At 36.2% G+C, this 24,735-nt stretch overlaps 1 protein-coding gene across 19 annotated transcripts in view; it reads left to right on the top strand.

The window, feature by feature from the left end:
- ERC2 (ELKS/RAB6-interacting/CAST family member 2) overlaps positions 1-24,735 on the top strand; it is a 488,016-nt gene that overhangs the window by 42,218 nt on the left and 421,063 nt on the right. For 13 of the 19 annotated variants that reach the window (XR_003993768.1, XR_003993767.1, XR_003993766.1 and 10 more), the window contains 2 exons: positions 21,405-21,428; positions 22,038-22,454. Coding sequence is in view for 2 of the 19 variants with exons in the window: in XM_030501570.1 (XP_030357430.1) it covers positions 21,405-21,428; positions 22,038-22,454 (441 nt within the window). In the remaining 17 variants the exon portion in view is untranslated. The remainder of the gene's footprint in view (positions 1-21,404; positions 21,429-22,037; positions 22,455-24,735) is intronic. The other 6 variants (XR_003993765.1, XR_003993764.1, XR_003993761.1 and 3 more) reach the window with 1 other exon arrangement.

Genomic DNA, 24,735 nt, shown 5'->3' with positions numbered 1-24,735 from the left:
AAAAATCCTGTTCAATTATTCAGTTACCTGCTAGAACAAGCTTTGAATTAACAAGGTGGACCACCCAAAACTTTCAACATTTAAGCAGAAGTAATTTATTTCATGTAGTTTTTGATTTTTAAAAAGTGTTGATGAACAAATCCAAAGATAGGAAACTTATTCTCCTCTCTTGATTTTTTTAATGGCAGTTACAGCTTTAAATTTTAAATATTTTAAAAATTATATTTCTGTAATCAAGAAACTTGGCAGAATAACTTTCATGTTTTTCAAGCGCTGAGGCAAGTATATACTTCTAAAAACATACAAGTACATCCTATGTAACCGTATTCAGACAAGCCAATATCGATCACTAGGAAATAAACCATTGTTTTCAGTTTTGCTGAGTTGAAACTTGTAATATTCCAACTCAAATTTTAAGTTATTTGGAGTTCCTCTTAAGTAGGAAATTGAGGGCTACCTATCCTTTTGGATGTCCTCAGGGAAAATGGGAAGGAAAAAACCCCAACATCCAGATTCTTCAAACAGGAACTGATTATATCTATTTATTTAAGAAAAGATGGATTGGTGGCTGATCACCTCCCCCATCTCTCGAATCCACGGAAATCCTTCTTTACATTTCCATGAATTTTGGATACCAGTACATAAAAATACCCTGAGACGTCAGCAGTAGGATTGTGTTGTATATGCATTTGAATGTTCTAGATTGAGGCTGAGCTATGGTCAGTTATGCTGTTGGGGTACCTGGACTAGACAGTCCTTGACACCTAGGTCTGATTACTGTTTCTGTCACTGCTTTATGAGCTATCCCAAACATTCTATTGAAAAGAATGTTTCTGATAACTTCTTTTTAGCTAACTTTTTGGTTGCTATAGAAATACTGATTTGCATTAACATGAAGGCTATATGGGTTTGTGTGGAAATTGCTAGGTTTTGTGAGTGTGTCTGAAAATGAAAATAACAATCTTCCGTGAAGTCTTCAGGATGCTTTCTGCCTGGAAAAGAAAGCTCCACAATTCTCTACAACACCACAAATCCTGGAAGGCTCCAGAGAAAAGAGACTTTAGACTTGAATAATTTCTATAGAGTGTAGCCTTCTGTGTTTTACAAAATTACATATGTATTGAAATAGCATATTAGAAACATGAAGCGGTGCCACCATAATAATCTCATTTTTTGTTCTGATTTTATGCTTTGTGTCACAGTAATTTATTAAACACCCACATCACTCCTTTTATGTGTGAGTAAAATAACTTGTCTAATAGGTGCCTCCCAGTTTCATATATGCAAGAGATTACTTTTTTGTAATTTTTATGGAAGTAATATTTGAAGAGCTTCACTTACTTAATATCATGTTGTAATCTCATGTGAATATCCCAGTGTGCAAAGTGATCTTGAAGTTCATTTAATGTTAAGCTTGATAGCTGAGAGAACGTCACTCTGGAAATGAAATAAATAGTCTTTGAAATATGGTACAAAGTACCTGTTCATATGGGATAGTAGGTTTGATACCATTATAACTCTTAGGAATTTCCTGACTAGATAGGTTAAATTCAGTAGCTAGATTATTTGATGATGTAAGCTTATTCTAGAAAATGTAATCAAGATCCCATAGCTTGTAATGGGAAATAAGGAGTAGCATGATACAGTCAAGATGATTCAAAGCAGGAAGAGGAAATGACAGTTTTCAGTAGGTATGTGCTTGCTCTGAGATTTTATGAACCTTGTTTTTATTATTCTTTGGGTGTGTTACATGTGTGAATGAATTCAGATTGGCAGGACTCTGCATTTAATCAGAACTATGAGAGGGGACTCATCTGTTATCTGCTGATGGTGCTTGGTAGCTACTTTATGTAGTACTGCAGAAGCAGCAGAAACTACATCACAGGCTGTTTTGAGATGATGATTCAAATTGGCAAAACTTAATACCTATCACCTATCAGCAACACATATTCTATGTGGTGTTATCACTACAACTTATTTCTGTAAAATCTCAATTTTTCTGTTAAAAGCAGTGAGATTAAAGTAAAATTCAAGTTAGAATTTTTGAACATGGGAAGCTTACATGATAGTCTTACTGCAGGTGTTCTGCAGTACCTCCAGGTCAGAGGTAATTTTTACAAAGAGTAAGCAAAAGGGAGTCCATCTTTTCTGTCTTTACTGTACAAAAGAAACGGTTTCATTTTAGCTGGAGACATAGGAAAGAATTATACCTTATGGCCAGTCAACATATTGTGAATTCCTGGCCTCCTCTTCGTGGTTCACTAGTATAATAAGTTTTGAAAACAGTGGTTTAGAGAGATTAAAAAATGTTTGTCATCATTATTTTTCGTGTTATAACATAAGCGATGTTCCATGGCAGAAAGTGACAAAATATGGAAAACTCTGATTAACTTCATAATTATTTTTCTATCAGATTGAATGTAGGAATAACTACATTCCCCCAATCATTAGAGTCCAAACCTGATAGAAACCAATTTGTTCATGCTTACTTGTATCATATTACTCAATCACTCTCGAGTTTGTGTATGCCAAGGAGAAGCTGATTGATGACATAGTTGATATATAGGATTTTGAAAAGCTTTTTTCAGCTTACTTGTCAAAGGTTCTTAAAATAACTAAATTGATGTGAAATGAAAGTTCTTTCATGTGCGTTAACCACTTGTAGAATAACTCATGGAATAATAACAGGTTGAAGTGAATCAGGGAGATTGCTTATGGAGTCCCAAAGGGATCTCCTCTGTTCAACATAGTAATTATATGAAAAAGGGGCCAAAAGGTGTAGTGGCATCTTTCGTTGGTGTTCTTAATCGGGATAATGGTGAATACTGACTAGAAAGAGTTGCAGGAGTGTACTGAATGAATGTATGATAAAACTGTAAATGAAAATCAGTACTGATAAGTGAGAAGTAGTGCACTTGAGGGAAAAACAACAATCTTAAATTTACATAGACAGTGATGCTTACTGAGCTATTAGCACACAGAAAAGAGGTTTTGGAGTTAGGATAGATTTTCTACTGAAACGTCAGCTTGCATGCTCGGTACAGTCAAAAAAGCTGAGCAAAAATTAGAAATAAGAAAAGGGAAGTAGGAATGACATGTAAACTAGAGAATGTTACAGTGACAGTTTATATTTTGTAGCTCATTTATATTCTGAATTCTCTGCAAGTTCAGACCCACTTAATCTCAAAAAGGGTAGAACTAGAGAAGGTACTACTGTGAAAGAGAGGAAGGGTAAAGAAAAATATGAAAGGTCTACCAAGGTTGGAAAAGAGATGACAGAAGTGGGATGTAATAAAAATCTGTGAAAGTTTGATCTGCATGAAAAAAACAAGATATTTTTCAGAAAGTGAGAATTTGGAAATAGCAGATCAAAGTAGCATGGTCAGAATGAGGAAAAAAGACATTTTAACAAAAAATAGGGAGTTAAGTTGCTTGCTCATTGCTGCAAAAACTTTGCTTTCCACAGATTCGAGAAGTCATGATGTAGATTTATACAAGTCTTTCAGGGACTGTTAGTACACAGATCCCCAATCTGGACCTACAAGTCCTTGATCTGAAGGCTACTGGAAACTGCATCCCACTCTGCTGATGCTTTTTACACTATTCCCTAGGCATCCGGTAGGGGCTGGTTGTTGGATCCAGTATAGAAATATTCTATGGTGTCTGACTTAGGAGCCCCACTGTTTCTTGCCCTTATTCAAAAGATGGTCCAAAGATTTTTTTCTTTTTTTTAATATATTTTTCATATGTAAGATGTTTTCTCAGTCACAATCTTTTCTATAAAAATGCTGAAAAAACAGTTAGGTAGTATTTTAACTTCATTTAATCTGGGGTTCCCCCTCTATCTCTAAGTTTAAAAGATGAATTACCTGTGTGAACTGTATTCCAAACCTGTCACTGATTTTCATAAAATCAGAGTGATCATAGTCACAACTAACATAAGGTCATCAGTGAACGGTGACTTTGTCTGGGTGTACGCATCAGTCTGTGTTCCAGCCATTCTTTCATCTTGGTTCTCTCAACTAGGGATTCTGTCTCCAAATGAGGAGGAAAAAGTGCCAGCACATCTGTCTGGAACCATGCTTGCAGTGAAACGAAATGAATTGTCTGCAAACTTAGAGCAGATCCTGTTGTTCACGGGCAGGTTGTGTTAACTCACTGCATAAAAGCTATTCAGACACTAAAAAATTTCAATGTCTAAGCAAAACTTGCCACTGTCAAATATTATACTTAATATCAACACTGTCAAGTAGATCAGTTACAGGATATTTTAGGAGACAATACATGAGGGTTTAATAAAGGTTACATTTTATTAAGGAAAATAAAAATGTTGAGGTATACCATCTGGTCAGGATTATTCTGACCTGTATAGACAAAGCTTCCTTTAAGTGGATAGCAGTTATCTTAGCACTTAAAATCCAAGGCACCAGATATAGAGTACCAGAAGTGATTCGGATTTAACATGTAAGTTTGAATTAAGGAAGTAATATTCTGTCAGAGGAAGGAAGACTTGTCAAAGGGTTGTTAAGTTTAAAATCAAAAGACCGAAACTGCTTCCTTTTTTGGTAACTTTTAAATAAGCACGTTTTGATGCTTCTTAAGTAATGTAAATTTTTATTTTTGTTATTATTTCTTTCTGCTTCCCAATGAGAGGTAAGAGCCAGCAAAACCATCAATGTGCTGTGAACACTCTGATTAGTCTAAACTATTTCAAATATTCACATTATTCCTGCTGAAATAAAATTTGAGTACTGGCTGGTGAAATTGTGCTATATATGTGGATAATATTTGTAACTAGCCACAGTGCATTGCTCTGTTGAATAGTTTCATCAGATGCTTGCAATGAATGAGGCTTCAGGACTAGAAAAAATTGTATCTGTGCATCGTAGCCTTCTGGTATTTTGTCTCATACACTTGAATTTTAACATGATAAAAACTACAAGCCCACTTTCTTTCGTAGGTATGTTTGTAGTTTGCAAACCTGTCATTGGAATGATTTTCAGCGCAGTTTAATTTCAAGCCTTTAAAAATGGATTTGTATAGAAGAATACGTAAGTGAAGTTGCACAGTAATTCTGAGTACACTTGCTTTTTATTATTAGGGTTTAGTCTTAAACTCTTGGTTAGACTTAACAAATTTAGCTGAACAGGGCTCTAACACAGGCTTCTGAGATGTATTGTCAGATTGCCCAAGTGAGAAATTATCTATTTGTTGCCCTGAATTTATAGAGATTATTGCCTTTTCTTTCTAGATACTATGAGGAAAAAAGGTGATAAAGGATTCTCCAGAAGAAGTATTTATTTAAAATCTATTTGGCTATAAAATAAATGTATCATTTTTCTTTGTTTTCTGAAATGTCTGGAACCATTTTCTCCTTGATGCTATTTAGTGATGGTTAAAAATAAATGATTCAGCTGGCTGGAGACTTTCCACTTGGCAGGTAAACAGTTGGTATTACTCTCCAAGGAGGTCAGGATATTTTGCATTTCATGATTCCTGGAATTTATCTTCTATGGCCCAGCATGATTAAACATCCTGTAGCACTGGAGAAAAAAAGAAGCAAAAGGTCTTAAAGCAAGAAAAATGTTACTGACCAGCAGAAGTTTAGGAGTATGCAAATTTAACTTCTCCCCCCCCCCCCCCCCCCCCCAATACTTCTTGTGCCTAACAGAATACAGTGTAATCACAGAAGAATAGTTGTCTGGAAATATAAATAGATTATTTGGCAATTTACTTGCTATAAAGAGGAAAAAGGTCTAAAGAATTAGACCTTTAAGCTCATAGACAGCAAAGAATTGTGAACTTGATGTGGGTGTGAAATCTACAAAAAGTTTTTCCTTAAGAGGGTTATTTTTCCTTCTTTTTGCAACTGAAGAGAACCCACAGAGCCATACAGTAATGATATAGCATCTACTGTTAACCTTTCCAAAGGAATTTTTTGACCAATGGGCTATGAGTGAACTGCTTCTATTGTTCTCTCAGAAACAACTTTCTATTTCTCCCATGCGAGTACAAGAAACCTGTTACAGATTACACTAACATGTAGACAGCTTCTAGGATTTGAGTGAGCTAAGAGATGAAAAGGAATGAGGTTAAACCAGATGCATGCTTACATTTTACAGCGGCAAAGAGGATTTTCATATATAAATGTGCATGCAATGATAAAGTGTGGGGGTTTTCTTTTTTTTTTTTTGAATAGACAGCCTTTATCTTTTAAAGTAATCAATACCAAAAAAAGTGCTTGAGATGTTTTCTAGAACTTGCTTTGTCAATAAGTATTCATTGTGATGAACAATTTGGAGCACAGAGAAAGATGGAATGGTTATTCACATCATCATAGCCAGGTATTTGATTTGTATTGAATGTGGATAGCACTTAGGATTTCTATAGGTTTATCAAAGGAAAAACAACAACAAAAACCCTTTCTAAAAAGTATAATGTGTTTTACTAAGGTTTTTGGCAGAGATGGCAGAGTGCTATTTTAAGTTACGCTTTTCTATGAAGGCTTTTTTCAAGTTCTCAAAGTTTCACAGTACAAGTGGCCTGGACTTTTTTCTCTTAGTAGACAAAATTCAATATCTAGGACTGAACTTGTGTTCCAAATGCAACTGGGAACATTAAAGAGAGAGTCCGAGGCAGATGGATTGTGGTAGCTAGCTGCTTAATGTATTTCAGTAAGAAGACAGTTTAAAGAGGGGAAAAAAAACCCCAGAGACTTCATTTGACATGGCTTGAATAGATTGAATGTGCTGGGTTTGGTGTGGTTTTTTTTTTTTTTTTTTTTTTTTTTTTTTTTTTTTGTTAGAAGTGATAGCAACTGGTTCATTATTCCATTGAATTATGAGTAAAGTTAGAAGAAAAAGAAAGGTCTGAAATAGGCCTTTGAGCTGCAGCTCTGGTTTACTGCTGCAGACATCAGTGAGGTCAGGATGTCATATTTGTGGGTAAAATTCCAGGTTTAAAACTGTAATCTTGTCATCTAAGGGTTTTTTTTTGTTTTAAATAAGGTAAATAAATGCTAACAGGAATTGAAGCAGGAAGAGAAGGGAAAGCATTGTAGAATTATTTCATGGTTTGTCTGAGATAATGGTTTAAAACTTAACAAAAGGCCAGTTCCATTGACCACCTCTGTTCTCTTCTGTGATCATTTAACATCTCTGTATCAGATACAGGAATTGATTGTATGAAAAAAATAAAGCCTGCAATGCAGTTTTCTCTGCCATCATTCTGGCAGGTGTTCCTGTTAGAGATAAAAAGTAGTGTAATGCCTTTGAAGTTCCATTTTATTCTCACTTCTAGGACTCCTAATCTCTCTTTCCTGAACTCTGTGATCATACTTTTTAATGCCTAGTACTTTTCTCATCTCTGTCTTTGAACACACTCTCTGGCCGTTCTGATTTTTGTACTTCTACCTCATTGGCTGGCAGTTCCATATCACTAAGTGGCATTTGGGTCAGGGCAATCCCAGGCACAGCTACAGGTTGGGCAGAGAAGTGTTCAGAGCAGCCCTGTGGAGAACTACTTTGGGGTTTTGGTCGATGAGAAACTGAACATGAGCCGGCTTCAGTGTGCGCTCACAGCCCAGAAACCAACCATGTCCTGGGTTGCATTGAAAGAAGCGTGACCAGCAGGTCGAAGGGGGTGATCCTGTCCCTCTACTCTGCTCTTGTGAGACCCCACTTGGAGCACTGGTGTGCAGTTTCTGGTGTCCTCAACATAAGAAGGACATGGAGCTGTTGGAACAAGTCCAGAGGAGGTCACGAGGGTGATCAGGGGCTGGAGCACCTGCTGTATGAAGGCAGGCTGAGAAAACTGTAGCTGTTCAGCCTGGAGAAGAGAAGCTCTGTGGAGACCTCATAGCAGCCTTCCAGTATCTGAAGGGGGCATAAAAGGATGCTGGAGAGGGTCTCTTCATCAGGGACTGTAGTGATAGGACAAGGGGTAATGGGTTCAAACTGAAGCAGGGGAGATTTAGGTTAGATTTAAGGAAGAAATTCTTCACTGTGAGGGTGGTGACGTGCTGGAACAGGTTGTCCAAAGAAGTGGTAGATGCTACATCCCTTGACTTCAAGGCCAAGTTGAACAGGGCCTTCATCAACCAGGTCTAATGGGAGGTGTCCCTGCCCATGGCAGGGGGTTGGAACTAGATGATCTTTAAGGTCCTTTCCAACCCTAAGCATTCTGTGGTCATTCCTGAAGAAAAGGTCATAATTAATTTTATCTTGTGTAGAAATAACTTCTAATAAATGCACATGGGATGCCTTCCTGTTGTTAGGAGCAACTTTATCTTCCCCCTGTAAATTAGGAATAAGTAAATTAGTCTGTAATCATCAATCCATTTGCTGGTTTCAGCAGCAACTTGATCTACAGGCTGCAATTAAGAATGTCTATTCTGAAGCATAAAGAAGTGTGTTATGTTTCATGTTGGTTTCTCTGCATCTCTAACAAAACATGTCGGTCGATTGGAATGATAATGTTTAGTTAACAGACTCTTCTGTTGTCCCATTTTAAATGTAGGGCTATATATACAAGCTTGCCTTCTTGGGCTGATAGAATTCTGACTGTGAAGAGACTTAGAATTAAACCATGTTTTTTCTATTTTTCAGTTTTATTCAGAAGCGTTAGTTGCAATACATTAAATGGCTTAAGATGCAGACTTTTATAGTGACTCGTACAAGTTCTCACAGTAGACTGTGTCTGCTAGAAGAACTTCCTTTGGATGGGGCTTTCTGGTCCCCTGAGTAGCATAATGGTTTAATGCAGAGAAGTCTGGCTCGGATTTTACTATACGCATCCTAGCAGGTGACATAAATGCATTTACTTCTTTATAGATTGTGTGAGAAGGCTTATTTGAAATCACAGGAGCCATAGCATCAGGCGTAGTGGAGAACAATTCCTCTGTGATTCATGCTTTGCTGCTGCTAGTGATCTCATCTGTACAGCATCAGAATGTATGAGAGCAGGACCTCTTCCAATTCTTAGTGTGGTTAGAATGCCCTAGAGAACTACAATGCAACATTTTATTACTTCCAGCAGTAGTGCCGTTGTTAGAAATACTAATTTTCTCTACAATCAGTGCATATAAAACTGTTCAAGAGTAGGGGAATATACTATTTCAGTTACTATGAATTTAGTGTCAAAATATCACCTTGTAGAGTGGTGATTCTCTTCTTGTTGGAGAAGGAATTTCAAATGGAGGGTTTACAATCAGTTTTTTTGGATTTATTACAAGAACAGTAAGGACTGCTGGGTGATAACTGGGCTAAGAGGACCAGTTTGGAGTTCATGAAAAAGACTAAGGCATCAGATTGCTTGTCATAATCTTCCTTCCATGTCAAGGCTCTTTTATTTATTTTTTATTTTGCCATATAGGCTATGGAATGGAAGGTAGGGAGGGGATCATTTGCGATTTCAGCTGATTTCCAACTGCTTTGCACTTAAGGATCAATAAACAGCAGCCAGAGCAGGGATGGAATGAAGCTTTATCTCCCTTATACTTCAGATAGAAATGTATATCCCATAACCTTTATATAGAAATCAATTTACCTTTGATTATTTTTAGTTATGTTTTTCAATAGTGTCTTCAGTGTACCAGATTATTGTGTGAGGAATTTGTGTTTAAAGAAGTATGTTTTTACCTCGAATTCTTTTCTAGAATTCTAGTATGGGGTCTGAATGATGTCTGACATCACAGTAATTTATCTTACAGTAATTAAATGATATAAAAACATGAATGAAGTGCAGTACTGAACCTGGGTAGTTTGGCTTCTGAGAGACTAACTGCAGCAATGCATGAACTATGAGTTTGCTAGTTTAAGTCTTTTATGAAAGACAGGAGAGAAATTTTAATCAGTGTTGTGAAAGAAACACTAACTCTTCAAAAGAAGAAAAATATTTGTTTTCCTTGAGAAACATTTTGTATGGGCACACCTGTCTCACTAAATAATGATTGCCAGTGCAGTCTGTGAACACACGTATAGCAGAACCGTTAAAGCCTGCAAATCTTTGCAACACCACAAAACAAGCATAATAGAGGATCACGAAGCTTTCTGTTTAAATCAGATGTTTTTCTAATGAAAGCTGGTAGATTAGCTGCATTCAGTCATAAAGTTCAGTTCACTTTTATATAGTTATTTTTATTTGAGAAGTGAAGTTAAAAGCGTGTGTAGCACAGAAAAGAAGATTAAGTTTCTCTGATGTTTGTAATTGTTACTTGATGTTTTGATTTCAACCTAATCATCTCAGTGGAGTTTCTATTTCTCTAGAAGTTATACTTGGAAAAAGGCGTCATTTTGATTCCCCAGACAGGGCTATTGTTACATGTGTACAGTGGTTTGCTGCAAAGCAGTGACAATGCATCCCATCCCTTTGGACTTTTGTGAAGTGGATTTAGTGATACTTCTTTAAATACTGAAGAACATGTTGCTTTGTCCATGGAAGACCTTTTAGGCGCACTGCAGATACATTATGCAGTATATTTTGCCTGCCATAGCTGTCACTTATTGTACACTTAAATTGCTTCAGATGTGGCTATAAAGGGTTTTTAAGTCATTCTGTCAGGTTGGAAAATAGTTTATTCTGCTCTTGCTTTTTTGTTTTTTGGTGGGTTTTTTTTTTTTCCCTTGTTTTTTTTTGTTTTTTTTGGTTTGTGGTTTTTTTTTTTTTTTTTTTTTTTTTTTTTTTTTTTTGGTAGTCATCATGTCTGTGTGTACACTTGGGAAGTAAAAGCCCCCTACCCATGATAACACAGATATTCAAGGTTTTACTACTGTGTGAGTTTTACTGAAAATACATTATCTGGGAAGTGTTAGGGTTAAAGGAAACTGCAACTGGAAAATGTGTTGGGCAAAGTAAACTAGATTAGAAGAGTGAGAACTTGTCGCAAATGTATGGGAAAGTCTAGAGAAAATGTGGGCTATAGAGGAGGAAGGAGGAATCGAGCAAAACTGCAAAGCTGTTAAGCCAGTTCAAATGATTAATATGCTCAATCTCTTGTGTGCTGCTCAGGAGTAAGATAAAATGATCCTGTTATAAAGATGCATCTGAGCATGAATTAAGTATTAGATATAAGGCTACATAATTTCTTAAAAAGTTGGAAGAGTCCATACATTTTATTAAATTATTGACAGAAGTTGACATTTTCTGAGCAGGATGCATGGAGTGTTTTGGATGACAATATGAGTATTGATTTGATGCTCTCCCTTCCTTTTAAACAGCATAGAACAAATCCTCTCTGGTCATAGAGTGCAAAAACTGGGGATTAAGGGAGGATGTGTTGAAGGGGATCTTCATTCTGATCACAAATCTGTACTTAAACTGCAATGAGTTTGCATTATATAGCTAACAGATGTGTAAGCATGTGATTAGGGGAAGAAACCCTAGCAGTTACAACTAAATAAGCCTTTTACACTCCAAGGTGTTTTAAAAATGTGTTACTCACCCCACAGATGTTTTGGTGTTCTTATCTGCAGCATAGGGTGGTTGAAATTAAATCAGTAGCAGTGGTGTGCTTGTGGAGCTGTGCATTGCTTTTTGTGAATATAAGGCTTGGAGCACAGACCAGATCTGAAATCACTTTACGTTTTCTTGCCTTAATCATTGTTTTGTGTCCGGTTGAAAAGTGGTCGGAGAGCTTCAATAATTCCTTTTTTTTTTTTTTTTTTTTTTTTATAGCTGCATAAATGGAATAGTCTTACAGCATGCTTATTTAAAAGGGGTTTGAGGGATAAGGAAGAAGTATGATATAGGAGACTGCTGGACTGTTGGCAGAAAACACGACAATGCTAACAACTTGAAATTCAGCACTGTGGAATGCAGTTGGCCCCAAATGACCCTTAGTACCTGTTTATTTAATTGGAGTTGGCAACATAAGGCTCCCTGGAGGCTTCTGGGCACTTCATGAGTTTGAACCACTACTAAATAGTAGACTAGCATATGGATACTCTACTGTTTCAGCACTGTAGTAATTAAGATTATGCTATGTACTTGGGGAAAAAAGCATCCACCAACATACAGGGAAAAGGGGGGGAGAGGGGGAAAATCACAGCTGTAAAGAACCTTCAAGTAGTTTAAAATGGAATATTTACTGCATTCAGTTGTTTCCCTGTAGTGGTTTAATAATGGATCTATAGTATTAGCTGAGAAATTTCTTGATGTTTGTGGATTAGTTCCAAAATCATACCGTTAGTTTGATATATTTTTTTTTCTACAAAAATACAGATTTTATAGTAATGTTTAAAGAATGTCAGTAGTACTTTAAGTCTTAAAATCCTAAATACTTAACTGTTTAATTAAAAAAAAAATCAGTTATTTTGTGCAGTGCTGAGTGTTGAATAGTGATTAGGAAGACATACAGATTGAACCATTCTTTGATATATGTAGCTGTACTATATTAGTAATTGCTTCTTAGGAATGAAGACTGTTCCATATTTAAACATGCAAGTACAAAATGTTGCATCTGACTGTTAGTATTTGCAGTGCAAACAGCATGATTGTGTTTAGCATTGACTGACCAGTGTTAGTGTAACCAGGAGAATGAAATAACTTCTAGCTTAGAAATATTGTGATTCTGTATCAGAAATTGGAACAAAGAGCCAAGGTTAACTTGATTTGTTATTAAGTGCTAAATGTGAGTCAGGGATTAGTAAGTTTTGAAAAACTCTGATCAGGAGAAAAAAAACCTGATATATAAAGTAACACACACCACCACTCCACCCCCCAGCCTTCTACATAGTTTTGGGAAAAAAATAGCAGCTATTCTTGATTCGTGATGGTAAGTCAGCCTGTGAGTTAAGGGTTTAAAGTTAATAATTATACAAAGTTCCAGATTAGTAATGCTTTGATTAAAATTTGGACAGTACTGTAGTTTAGGGATGCCCTGGTCTTCATTTAAGTGATTCTGGAGAGGATACTTGGCGTGCTCCAAATTTAGAGGGTGCTTTACTACTGGATTTTAAGTTCAGTTGTCTTGTGTTTGCTTTCTGCTTATTATCCTTTGCAAGGCAATCCAGTTTCAGACTCAGGGTTGAAATTTCAGTTTCTCTTTTCAGGAAAGACCTAGCTTAGGCTGTGATTTTTATTTTTCTATGCTTGCAACTTTATATAAAGCTATTTTGACAATTAGTTACAATTATTATATAAAGTTAGTTTGTTTATTTTAGGTATGTGGTCGTAATTTTATATTCTAGTGCTTGGTAATGGTTTTCTTCAGGGTATGGATTTAGTGCCATCTTGTGGGAAAAGATAGTAATAGCAGATTTTTTTGTTACTGAATGTACTGGATTCTGTTAGGTCGTAAACGAGAACATACTCCTATTAAATCTGACAAGAATAAATTTAAAAAAGCTTATTGTGAACCCAATGTCTCCCCACTTATGAAAGCATACTTTTGCAAACTGCATAGAACTTTTGAACCCAAAATGTTGTCTCCTTAATGATTTTTCTTTCCTTCTTATCTGCGTTTCTTCAGTAACTCAGGATGAAATGGCTTTCCAGATGATTGTCTTGCTTTGTGATGCATCATTTTTCTCTGTTGGATCCATCTGAACACTGTTTTGATTGGAGCTACTGAAATCTCTGTATTGATTTTTTTTTTCTTTTTTTTCCCCTTAACTGTAGCAGAACACACAGTTCTAAAGCTCCTTTTCAAATTGTTTCAATGGGAAATGATTATGTATTATGGTTAATCAACTCGCAGTACTATTCCTAGTAGAGAAAAAAAGTTGGAAGCTGAAGAGTGCTCTTTTATGTATTTTTGCCTGCTTAAAATATAGCAGGCGGAGGTTGAAATTGGAACTTGATTTATCACTTTATTTCTGTCTTACTAAAAGCTGTGCTTGAAATTGCCATGTGAATAACTTACGATTTTTCTAGTGGCTGTATTAAAATGTTATAGTTAGAAAGTTTCAAAATCAAAAGGTGTCAAGAGTAAGAAAGTCATACAAAAAGATGCCCCATTCTCACAGCTTTCAGTGATGCTGTGTGTTTGTCTTATGTCAGTGTTTTCCTGTATAGAAACTTCCAGCAGCTCTTGGACATGTAAGTTAAACATCTATGTTTTCAGTGTGGTGCTGAGGTTTTGTCTAGTCTTCTCTTTCCTATTCTGTGTCTTTCAATATCATGTAAAATTTCTTTCTGAGGAATTGACAAGCTGTATCAGGCTGTTACGTTTCCCCCTGTTGTTTCTTAGAAATGATAGGCAAAATGTTAACTTTTACAGTGTGTGACATATTAAGGTCACCTGAGAAGAAAAATACATGCTGTATATTATGGAAATATTTTTTTAAATATTTCTGATATAATTAACATCACAGTGTTTTCTCCATTACTACTTACTGATGATGGCAACCATCTCTGTCTTTTATGACTTTATTATTGGAAACACTATTTGGACACCGATATAGTTTTCCTATATGTGCAGTTTTCTTTGATAGCTTCAGCAGAACCTGTACAATGTCCACAGAAATTCCTGTCCTCAGATTTTTTTTTTTTTTAAATGAAAGTAGGATGTCTCTTTGGCGGTAGACTGCAAAACAGGGAAAGGGAGCCCAGACTGCATTATTTTTATCTAGGAAAAGAATTCTTTTTATTTTATTCTTTTTTTCAAGGTAATAGTGAACTTTCTGCCAGAAGCCCCTAAACTTTATAGCAAGACATCAAACAGATAAAGGGAGGGACTGAAGATGAAATACCACAGGTTTTTCAGTGTTTGAAATGTGACCTTGTTTACTCACAATGGTCTCTCTTTTTGCTTTTGCTTATAAAAAAGATAGCCAGAAATATTCAAAGTATCAATAATCTTGGAAATTCTCTGAGTGTTTGCTCACCTGGCCTCAGTTATTTGGCTGTTAGCATTTCAAAAGCCTAGAGATTCTGTGATAGAGCTGAATCTGTTATTTCCCATTAATATACTCAATTATACATGATCAACAATTTTCTGGATTGTCATTCATGCTCTAAGCATTTTCTTGTGACATTTTTTGTGGTGGAATAATTATGTAGTATTATCTTTTTACATCTTTAATGTACAGCTTATATATTGCAAAAAGTTATTTTCTAAGACATAGGTATTTTTGCTTAAATAATTTTTTTGAATTTGCTCAACATTTTCTTTTAAAGTTTTTAGGCACTACTGTCTTTCCAGTCTTAGTTATTTTTCACCAAGATATTTGTACAGGACGACCCAGAGAAGCTGAGTAGTAATGAAGTCTGGTAGTTCAGATTAAGTATAATATCTGTATTAAGAAATGCAGATTTAAATGTAGATCTTGACAGGATTCCTTATTTAACTTGCAAAGCACAGTATTAAAGACAAGCTTAGACGAGTGATAGAGCAGCTTGGTGGGCACCCATCATAATCCTTTTTGGTGCCCAACGTGGGGCACGAGACAGTGGTGGTTTTGTATTGTGTGCTATAGCTATAGTAGTTACTGAGTGGCAAGCTACTGTGCGGGTCATGGAGTTTGGCTGCATGCTTATCTCTTCATTTTGCTGAGCTTGGGAACACGCTAGTACAAACAATGGCTATGTGCTTTGCCCTGACATTGATGGCCTTGCTGTGCTGTGGGAGCTATCTTGTGGAGAGGATGAGACAATTAGCTTCCTCCTTCCTACCTGGCATTATTGTGGATGAGTAACTTGGATTTTTCTGAAAGCTGGTTTCGCCATAAACAAACAAACAAATAAAAAGCAAGGTTAAGAGACCTGCACAGTTCTTAAGAATAAAATGGCAGGGTGGATGCTGTCATGTGCCTATGGATGTGGTCAACAAGATAACAACTATGTCTCTATTCATTAACAAGAAGGAAACACAAGCTTTCCTAGGCCTTGTGGAGAATGCGTATTTCAGGTTATAGTCAACTTGCAAGCCCTTTCTGTCAATTAACCTGAGAGAAGAACTATTATGAGTGGGGCCTTGAGCAATAATAAGCCTTTGAGCATATCAGACAGAAATAGCTTGTGCGGTAGCTCTTGGGCCCATCCAGACAGGACCAGCTGTGCAAAATGTACTCTACACTGGAGCTGGGAAGCATGGTCTTACCTGGAACCTCTGGCAGAAAACATCAGGAGAAAACCTGAGGTCGACCACTGGGATTTTGGAGCTGGGAGCATGTATTATTACATTTGTCTTGCAGAGCAACTGCTACATGAACTGAAGATATACTTCAGGGAAGTGGCTGGACATTGCCCACTGATCCGGAAGTAGAGGATAAATCTTTTTTCCTTTGCTTCCATGTGCAGCCTTGGCTTTTGCTTTATTAAATTGCCTCTGTCGTGATGCATGAGATTTTTCCCATCTTATTTTCTGCCCCCTGGTCCTGCTGAGGAGGGGAGCGATAGAGCGGCTTAGTGGGTACCTGGCTTCCATCCAGGGTCAACCCACCACACTTCTGTATTGAGAAATGCAGATTTAAATGTACATGACAAGATTTCTTATTTAACTTGCAAAGCATGGTGTTAAGGGCAAGCTTTATAGAATTTGACCAGGCACCAAATTTAAAAGCATAAAGAAATGAAAAATCAGAAAGGCCAGGAAACAAGAATTCTCCCTTTTCAAATACATGGTTCTACCAGCAAATGATGTTATGGAGAATTCTCACATCTTTTGCACCTCCATCTTTTGCATTTTTAATGCTAAAAATGCGTCGTGTGTGTGGTCTGAATCTCTTGTGATTTCTCACAAATTGCATCTGTCTTGTTTCACCTCTTTCTGTCAGTCCTGTGTTATTCAAGCAGAATTCTTGTCAACTGATCCTCAGTGGTGGTGTTTGGATGCCAGAATTTTAAATTACATTCGACAGATGAGCAAATGCATGGGAGAATCCATTTCTTCGTTTATGCCACTGAAGGAATATCTCCACTTCCATTTTTGGTTTTCTCTAGCAGAAGAAAATAAAGATTTGCATGTTTGTCCTTAACAATTCTCATCCTTGTTTCAGTAGTATAACCAAGGTTAACAAACATACAAATTGGTTTAGATGCAGTTCATAAGAAAGCTTTAAGTAGCTTGTTATCTTTCAGTGATAGAGCTTCATATAGTGAAGAAAGAAAATGGAGCGGTGACAGATTATAGAATAAATAATGAAGCTTAGTTTTAGAAAATGAGAGTATAGTTGATAGTATAATTTGGTATTATCCTTGTTCAGATGTATATAGTTATAGTTGTAACTTTTTACAGTGTACAGTTACACAGTAGGATTTTTCCAGTCTTCTGTATCATTGTGTATTTGCCATTTTCAAAGGCTAGATCGTGTCAACTGTATATTCATCCCTGAAAGTCTATATTTATGTCCCAAGACACTTGCCTTTTTAATATATTTTATTCCTTTCATAACATAGAGATGATGTGATCATACAAGGCTGCTTATTAAGATATCCCATACCATTGAGAAGTTAGCTGCAGAGACTGCTTAAAACAATCATCTGTAGTTTGGAGAATAAATTCAGAAAAATTCTGTTAGACCATGTCTTTTCAAAGGTTGTAACAAACAATAAAGACCCATCCAAATCCTTTGTGATTTTTATGTGCATTAATAAAAGGAAAAAAAAGAGTACATTGGTATCTTCAGTTTTGTTTGATTTCCATCACTTCTGGAAGTTTTTTTCGTGAATCCATCCCAATGTGCTCCTTTACATTCCCAAACTGCCAGCTGCCTGGTGTAAAGTAAGGCAGTTCATTCTCACCTCACATCCCACCCGGCAGTGTGTGGATGTCTGTTGTCTAGACCTGCTCTCTTTCTTGGACTCTGATTATTCCTTCTAAACTTGCGGGGTTTTGCTGTCAGTCGGCTTTCACTTTGTTAGATAGTTTGACCACCACATCATGTGGAAGTTCTGGCATTGAGAGGACACAGACTGTTATCACAATCATTTTTTTGTTAAGCCAGGCAAGAGACTTCCAGAAGTCAAAGCTAAAACATTTTGTCCTTGTGTTTGGAGTGGTAAAGAAACAGGAGCTAAAAATGGAACTGTGAGAAAAAGACAGGAAAAAGGAAGGAAAACAAGACAGTGGCAGGTGAGAAGGAGGATTGAGACATTAGGTGGGGAAGAAGCACTCAAGTCCCCTTTAGTTATAGTACTGTACGAAATTATTTAGAGCAGAAGCATCAAAGAACATATTTGGAATCCTTCAGCAGCTCTGGTGCCCAAATTTGAGTGATTCCTGCCTGAGGAATTAGCTTGTTAGATTATCGCTGCATTATAGAACTACTAGCAAATTGCATATGGATGGAAGTATATTTCAAAATCCTTCACTTGATGATAGCATAGGACCACTTTCTGCCACCAAATCCTTCAGGTTGGCTTTCCCAGTCAAGACTGTAATATGTTTAATTCAGAGAAAGCTTAATGGCATCTCCTGTGCAGTTCCATGGATTGCCTCTTGGAGTCAGGCTATAGTGAAGGAATGAAAAAGTTCTGGGAGAACTATTTATCTATTACCAAGAAACTGGCATGGAAATATTTCAGGTCAACTGGTCTGTTTTTAATAGAAATTATGAAAAATATGATGTATATTGCACTTTTTTTTTTTTTAAATCCCGTGGAGTTCTGTGTCTGTGTAATGACAGCAACGTGACGGATATTCACAGCACTCCTACATTTCTCCCCCACTGAAATTAATTATACAATTTCTTTCCACCCTCACAACATTTGTTCTTGCCTTTTCTCAGCTAGCTGCAAATACAAAAATCTGTGCCAGAACAAGTCTAAATCTGGTCCGTCATGTTCTAAGTGTGTTCTAAGTCTTGGAGGTGTACAAAAATGGATTCTCTTGTATCAAAGCATCAGTAGTCTGCCACAGTTGAGGCTGTTAGTTTTAACATAGTTACTGAGAAGCAGCCACAACTACTGTTGTGCTTAGTGACAAACATGATTATGAGTAGAACTTAAGAACCACATACGTAGGTTGCTAGACACAGTACTACAGGGTATGGTTTGCTTTCTGGGCTGTGAGCGCACATTGTCAGGTCATGTCCAGTTTTTCATCCACCAGAAAAGCAAGTAAAGATTCATCAGATAGGTCAGTTTTATGTTTCCAAGTCCTAAATTGTAAAAAATGAAGCTGTTCCCTTGAATTACAAGAGTGGATGAAAAATTTAATATATGTTTTACTTTTTATTTGCTTGTGGTCTTTTAATTTTTTGACACATTTGCAACACTTATGGTTTTTTTCGAAGCCTTGGGGGGGAGAAGTATTTTTGTAAATGGCAGCTGTGAGTCTCGAGCAGAACTTATTTCTGTCAGAAGCTGGGATTTAGGTCCCACCTCACTACCCCCTGCCCCCAACCAGTAACAACAACAAACATGAACAGAAAAAAATCTGTTCCTTGAGCTTCAAGATAGAAACTTGTGTTATGACTTTTAAAATATTTAAAAAACCAAAACCCAACCCTTATCAGCCGTGCCACTGTAACAAACTATCAAGTGTAATTTTAAACCACCTTGCAACAAAATCAGCGAAGCGAAATGTTCTTAGAGAATGGAGACGTTCCAGTGTATTCTTTGAGATGTCTGTAATTTTTTTTTTTTCCTGAGAAATGTTACTTTTACCTGCTCCCTCGCCATTTCCATCTCAATAGTCATATATTGAAAAATGCAATGTAATGTGAAGGTGGTTTCTGGTTTTCTTTTTAGTACACTTAAACCAAGATTTCATCCATGATTTTGCTCTAATGCTAGTGAAGAAAATTAGTATTTTCTTGTATAAATGAAACTTGCAATTTATTTAGTAAAATCTGAACTATTTTTAATTTGGTAATTTCAAGCATCTATTCTCCAATTCTGGTGTTAAAAGACTACAAAGGATTAGAGAATACAGTGAGTCTGTATTCTCTAATGCAAGATGTCACTTACTTTGGAATCGCTGCAAAACTACTGTGTGGGCTGGTTAAGATAATCTACAAAAATTGTGTCCCTATGGCTTAATATAATGAAAAAGCATTTAAAAAGAAAATGAGTTTGATTCTGTTTACTTTGCAGCATCTATCCCGCTTTGCTGTTGCCTTCTGACGTCTTTGTGTATTCATTTGTTCATGATAATCATTAAATATAATTTCTCTACTATTTGAAAATTTGATTTGGATTTATGCACTGAATTTCTGTGCTAAAACTGTCACCCTTGGGGTCATGAACACTTAGTATATTAGTAGATTTAAAGCTGCAAAATTGCTACATCTAGAGTAGTTTTAAGTTTACTGTGAGCTTTAAAGCTAATGAATGAATGAACAATTTTATATAATATTAATATAGTTTTAAGATAATATGAATAATTAAAAAGATTTTGAGATTAAGAAAACATTTACTATTAAATAAAAGCAGGGCTGTAAAAGAGTAGCCAACATTTGTATAGTCTTAACTGACTGTGTGCTTAATAAGATGCAAATAATAAGAGAATTAAGATCTGGACATTTATTAAAACAGTGCTGCTTAATGTCAGAACAGATTCAAAGTGTAACTATACAGAATTCCGTCACTAACAATATTTTTTCCATTTCAAATAACTGATAAAAGACATGATTTCAGAGGGTTATTTTGTTAAGGTTTTGCATTTTTCATTTAGTTTAAATTACTGTTACAGACAGACAACTTTAGATGTAATTGTGCTAAACATGAAAGTAGTATCAAGTGAACTGATGTTTTGTTGTTTAGGTGTGTTGTGGGGTTTTTTCCCCCCCCCCCTTTTTTTTTTCCTTTTTTTTTTCTTTTTTTCCTTTTACTTTTAGACATAGAGTTGCAGAATATCCATTAAATCAAAAAGTCTGGTGCCATGCATTTAAGTCCCCTAATTCCTGCAGTTATGTGTCTTCTGGTACAGACTGTGTGACTATCCAGGAATTCATATTTCTATAAATTTAGTATGCTGTGTAGGCAGTGAATAGAGAGGAAAATAAGAGAAATTGTCAGATAAGAATACACTTGGAAATGAACATCATAAACCACAGTAATTTAGGATAATTATCTATGTTCCAACCTTAACATGGATAAAATCCTTTGGATTTTGATTCATGTTGAATAAAGAGTGCAAGAATTGCCTCTGAATAGAGTAAGACCCTGCACTTAGATGTAGTACAAACACCTTAGGACAAGAGACTGTGTTTTGGAAAACTGTCAAGTGTAAGGAACAGTAAGATAAAACAGAAATGTTGTTATTCACTGTGAGATTGATTATTTCTGATGTTTTTCTTTGTCGCATTTATTGAGTAAAATCTGTGTATAGTTCAGGTTTATCTGTTTGAGTATTGTGAAGTTGTTGGTGCCTTTCTGTATAACTCAGTAATTATTTTTTTTTTTTTTCTGTTGAAGGTACGTTTTGTTGAATTCAGTTCTTTCTGTTGAATCTCCTTTGCTTGCTTCTGACCTTTATTTATGTTGATTTTGCTTCATTTTTCGTTTACCATGCTGTTCAGTTTTTGGATGCCAGGAGAACAAAGGTTTGTCGACTGTTTGCAGTCACTTTATTTTTCAAAAATCAGTATTGCTTAATGTATTTTTTTGTTTGCTTGTTGGCGATACAGTACTCCTGTTTACTAAACATGTTCGTAGCTTTAGTTGCCAAAAGAAAAAACTAAAACCAACCAGCCCCAACTGAGCTCCTCCCCAAAGCCCCTTTAATTATAGCGAGTGCTTTGATTGACTTTATAAATAACAGTACTGAGCACTATGACGGGCTGAATTACCTTTAGTCTATGAAGTAGTTTAGAAAATACAGAATACTGAGTCTTTCAGCTTTGTAGGTACATATTGACATATGGATGTGTAACAGCCTAGTGTTTGGGTTTGTTGGTTTGCCTTTGTTTGCTGTTTATTTTATCTGTAGCCGCCATTATTTTGTGTGTGTGTGTTGTCTTGTTTTCTCTAGAAGCACTTGAAAGATATCATTACAGATAGTCACATGCATTTGTTATTCTATAAGGTCATTTTATATACTTTTGTCACTGATTCTAATGAATTTTTGTAACAGCATACAAGTTCAGTCAAAGACTAATTCTACATTCAGATCCTAAACTGATTTTTTTTCCGCTTTCTTTTCTTTATTGCAGCATCTGCAAATGACAATCCAGGCACTTCAAGATGAGCTTAGAACCCAGAGAGACCTTAACCATCTTCTCCAGCAGGAAAGTGGAAACCGAGGAGCTGAGCATTTTACCATTGAGCTCACAGAGGAGAATTTTCGAAGACTTCAAGCAGAACATGATAGACAAGCTAAAGAGCTATTCCTGTTGAGAAAAACACTAGAAGAAATGGAGCTTAGGATTGAAACACAAAAGCAAACACTAAATGCACGAGATGAATCAATAAAGAAGCTTCTGGAAATGTTGCAAAGTAAAGGTTTGCCATCTAAAGGAATGGAAGATGACAATGAGAGAACTCGAAGGATGGCGGAGGCTGAATCTCAGGTTAATCATTTAGAAGTGATTTTAGATCAGAAGGAAAAGGAAAACATGCATCTTAGAGAGGTAAGGAAAAAGTAATTTATTTGTTTAAAAGGTATTGTCAAAGTACTTGCTGCAGTTTGAGAAATATTCTTCAGAGTGTTTAAGTATTCTCTTTTTCTGCTCTCTTTTTTTTCCATAAAATTCTGAGTACGCAACAGGACTGTATGATGTGAAAACAAGTATAAGAAATTATGGAAGAAAAGTAATTGTGTTTGGGGCTTATCTCTGACAATGTTGCTTTGTTAGTTTCTGTATGATTTGTATTTTGACAAATCAGTGTTTGGCAAATGAAGAATAGAACTACTGAAGAGGCAAGTAACACCTGCTGCTGTAAACTAGATAGTCATGAATGCATGCTACTATGTGTTTGATTTTATACCACTTGTGTTTGAGTGTTTTAAAATATTTTAGCTTCCATATAAAAAGGCTTCTGCTTATATGTATTTCTAATGTATTTCTAATGCATTGGTGGTACTGCAACTGCTTAAGTAAATATACCACATAGTGTTACCTCAAGAAAACACTGGGGTGATGGCTGTGCTCTACTTTGAGAGGTCCTGAAATTAATCCCAAGCCCATCTGCACCAGCTGCCCGCATCGCTTTTGAATGCATTTTTGGGACTGGATCTGGGATGGTTGAATTAGCACAACTGAAAGAATCTGGCCTGTTGTCAAGCCCATCTGCCCCTCTACATCCCAGCAGCCTGTCAACATTATCCTGTGACTGGTGTCAGACAAACAAGACTGTGTGAATCTTCCTCAGAAAGACCTTGTTGCTTCTGCTGAGGAGGGTAAAAATTGCAGGGAGATCATGTGTAAACTACCCACAGGGAAGTCAGAATAAATGGGTGTGTTTCCTTAGAAACTCAGCAACAGTGTGGTCTGATGGAACTTTCAGTCTAGTAAAAACACCAATTTGCCTGACAGATCAAAGCATGAATATAATTAGTACAAGAGCATAAAAAACTGTTACTTGTTTCTGTATAACTCTAAACATAGGAATGTTAGAGATTAAGAACAGCTAGTTAGATCCACAGAATATTGTCAAAATATTCTCTTTGCTATGAACAAATTCTTTTGTATTTAGCTTATTGCTACTCTTAAAGTCTTCCTATGAAGAGCTGGATCCTGAATCTTTTCACAAGCAAAATTTTAATTAAAAAGTGATGCCACCTATTAATGAAGCCTGAAAGTCAATGGATCGTGAAAGGAGTTGCCTAAGGAATTAATGATACTGCGTTTGTGATGAGGGAGGAGAGAGGAAGAAGTTCTATAAACTAGCAGACAAGTTTCTGGATTTAGAGCTGTTGTTCTCAGAGTATTATGTACAGTCTGTTTCAAGGATGGATGATTTGCTAGTTATTTGCTTTGTGTCGTGATTGTTTGCTTTTCACCTGTTGCACCAGTATCACTTAAGTTTCTGAATCCTAATATGAGTATGTATTGGACAGGCATAAATTTACAGTGAAAATTCGAAGAAGGGTTCTAAATAGCACATTAGACAAAAGTAGTGAGAGAAATAGAATAAATAGAGCTTGAAAAGTAAATAAAATGTCAGCTTCCAAGTCAAATCCCTGGGCATCCAATGTATTGATTAGTCCAAGGAATGCTGAAAGGAGACCATATTGCTACTTATAGACAGTGCATGTTTCTCCTGTATTTATACTGAATTAGTTTTATGTTCCCCTTGGGTTACCCTCAGGGGCCAGGAAAAAAATTTTCATCCTCAATTTACATGAGGACATAGAAGTTGCCTTTTGTCAGAAGGTACTGCAAGTATAAAATGGGGTTTACTGGAGTTTCTGCTTATGGCTTGCTGATATGCCTTGGTAACTGGTCAAGGTTTAAAAATTTACTATGTTTGCTATCTGGAATCTGACCCTATCAGATTGGCAGGAACTGTCTGTCTACTGATTTGGAGATTTTGGCTAACAATTTCCTTACTATTTTAAGAATTCAAGGCTTTGAGTGAAGCCTGTCTCTCCAGCTCTCTTCCTGTTGCACATGGTATTTATGGGTTTTGATTATGTATTTATTTTCCTGCACATTTGAAGTGTATTGTAGGGAGCTTGGAAGTATGGTATGTAGGGTGTATGAACTCTTTAGAAATTAAATTTTTAGTAAATGCCTGGAAAAACAAGATTCCTGCTTGTTTTTCCAGGAATCTGGATTTGATTGTTCAAGTGGGCTCTTGGAAAATGATCTGAGGTTCAAATTTTGTCTTTTGCTGTCTTGTTATGGGAAGTTGCCTGCATGCTATCAGATATTCTGTATAGTTTTATCTATTTGTTAAAAGTCCAAA

Source organism: Strigops habroptila, chromosome 11 (assembly GCF_004027225.2).
Source record: "Strigops habroptila isolate Jane chromosome 11, bStrHab1.2.pri, whole genome shotgun sequence".
Lineage (NCBI taxonomy): Eukaryota > Metazoa > Chordata > Aves > Psittaciformes > Psittacidae > Strigops > Strigops habroptila.
Note: the sequence above shows the minus strand (reverse complement) of the source record. Positions and strands in the feature narration are given on the sequence as shown.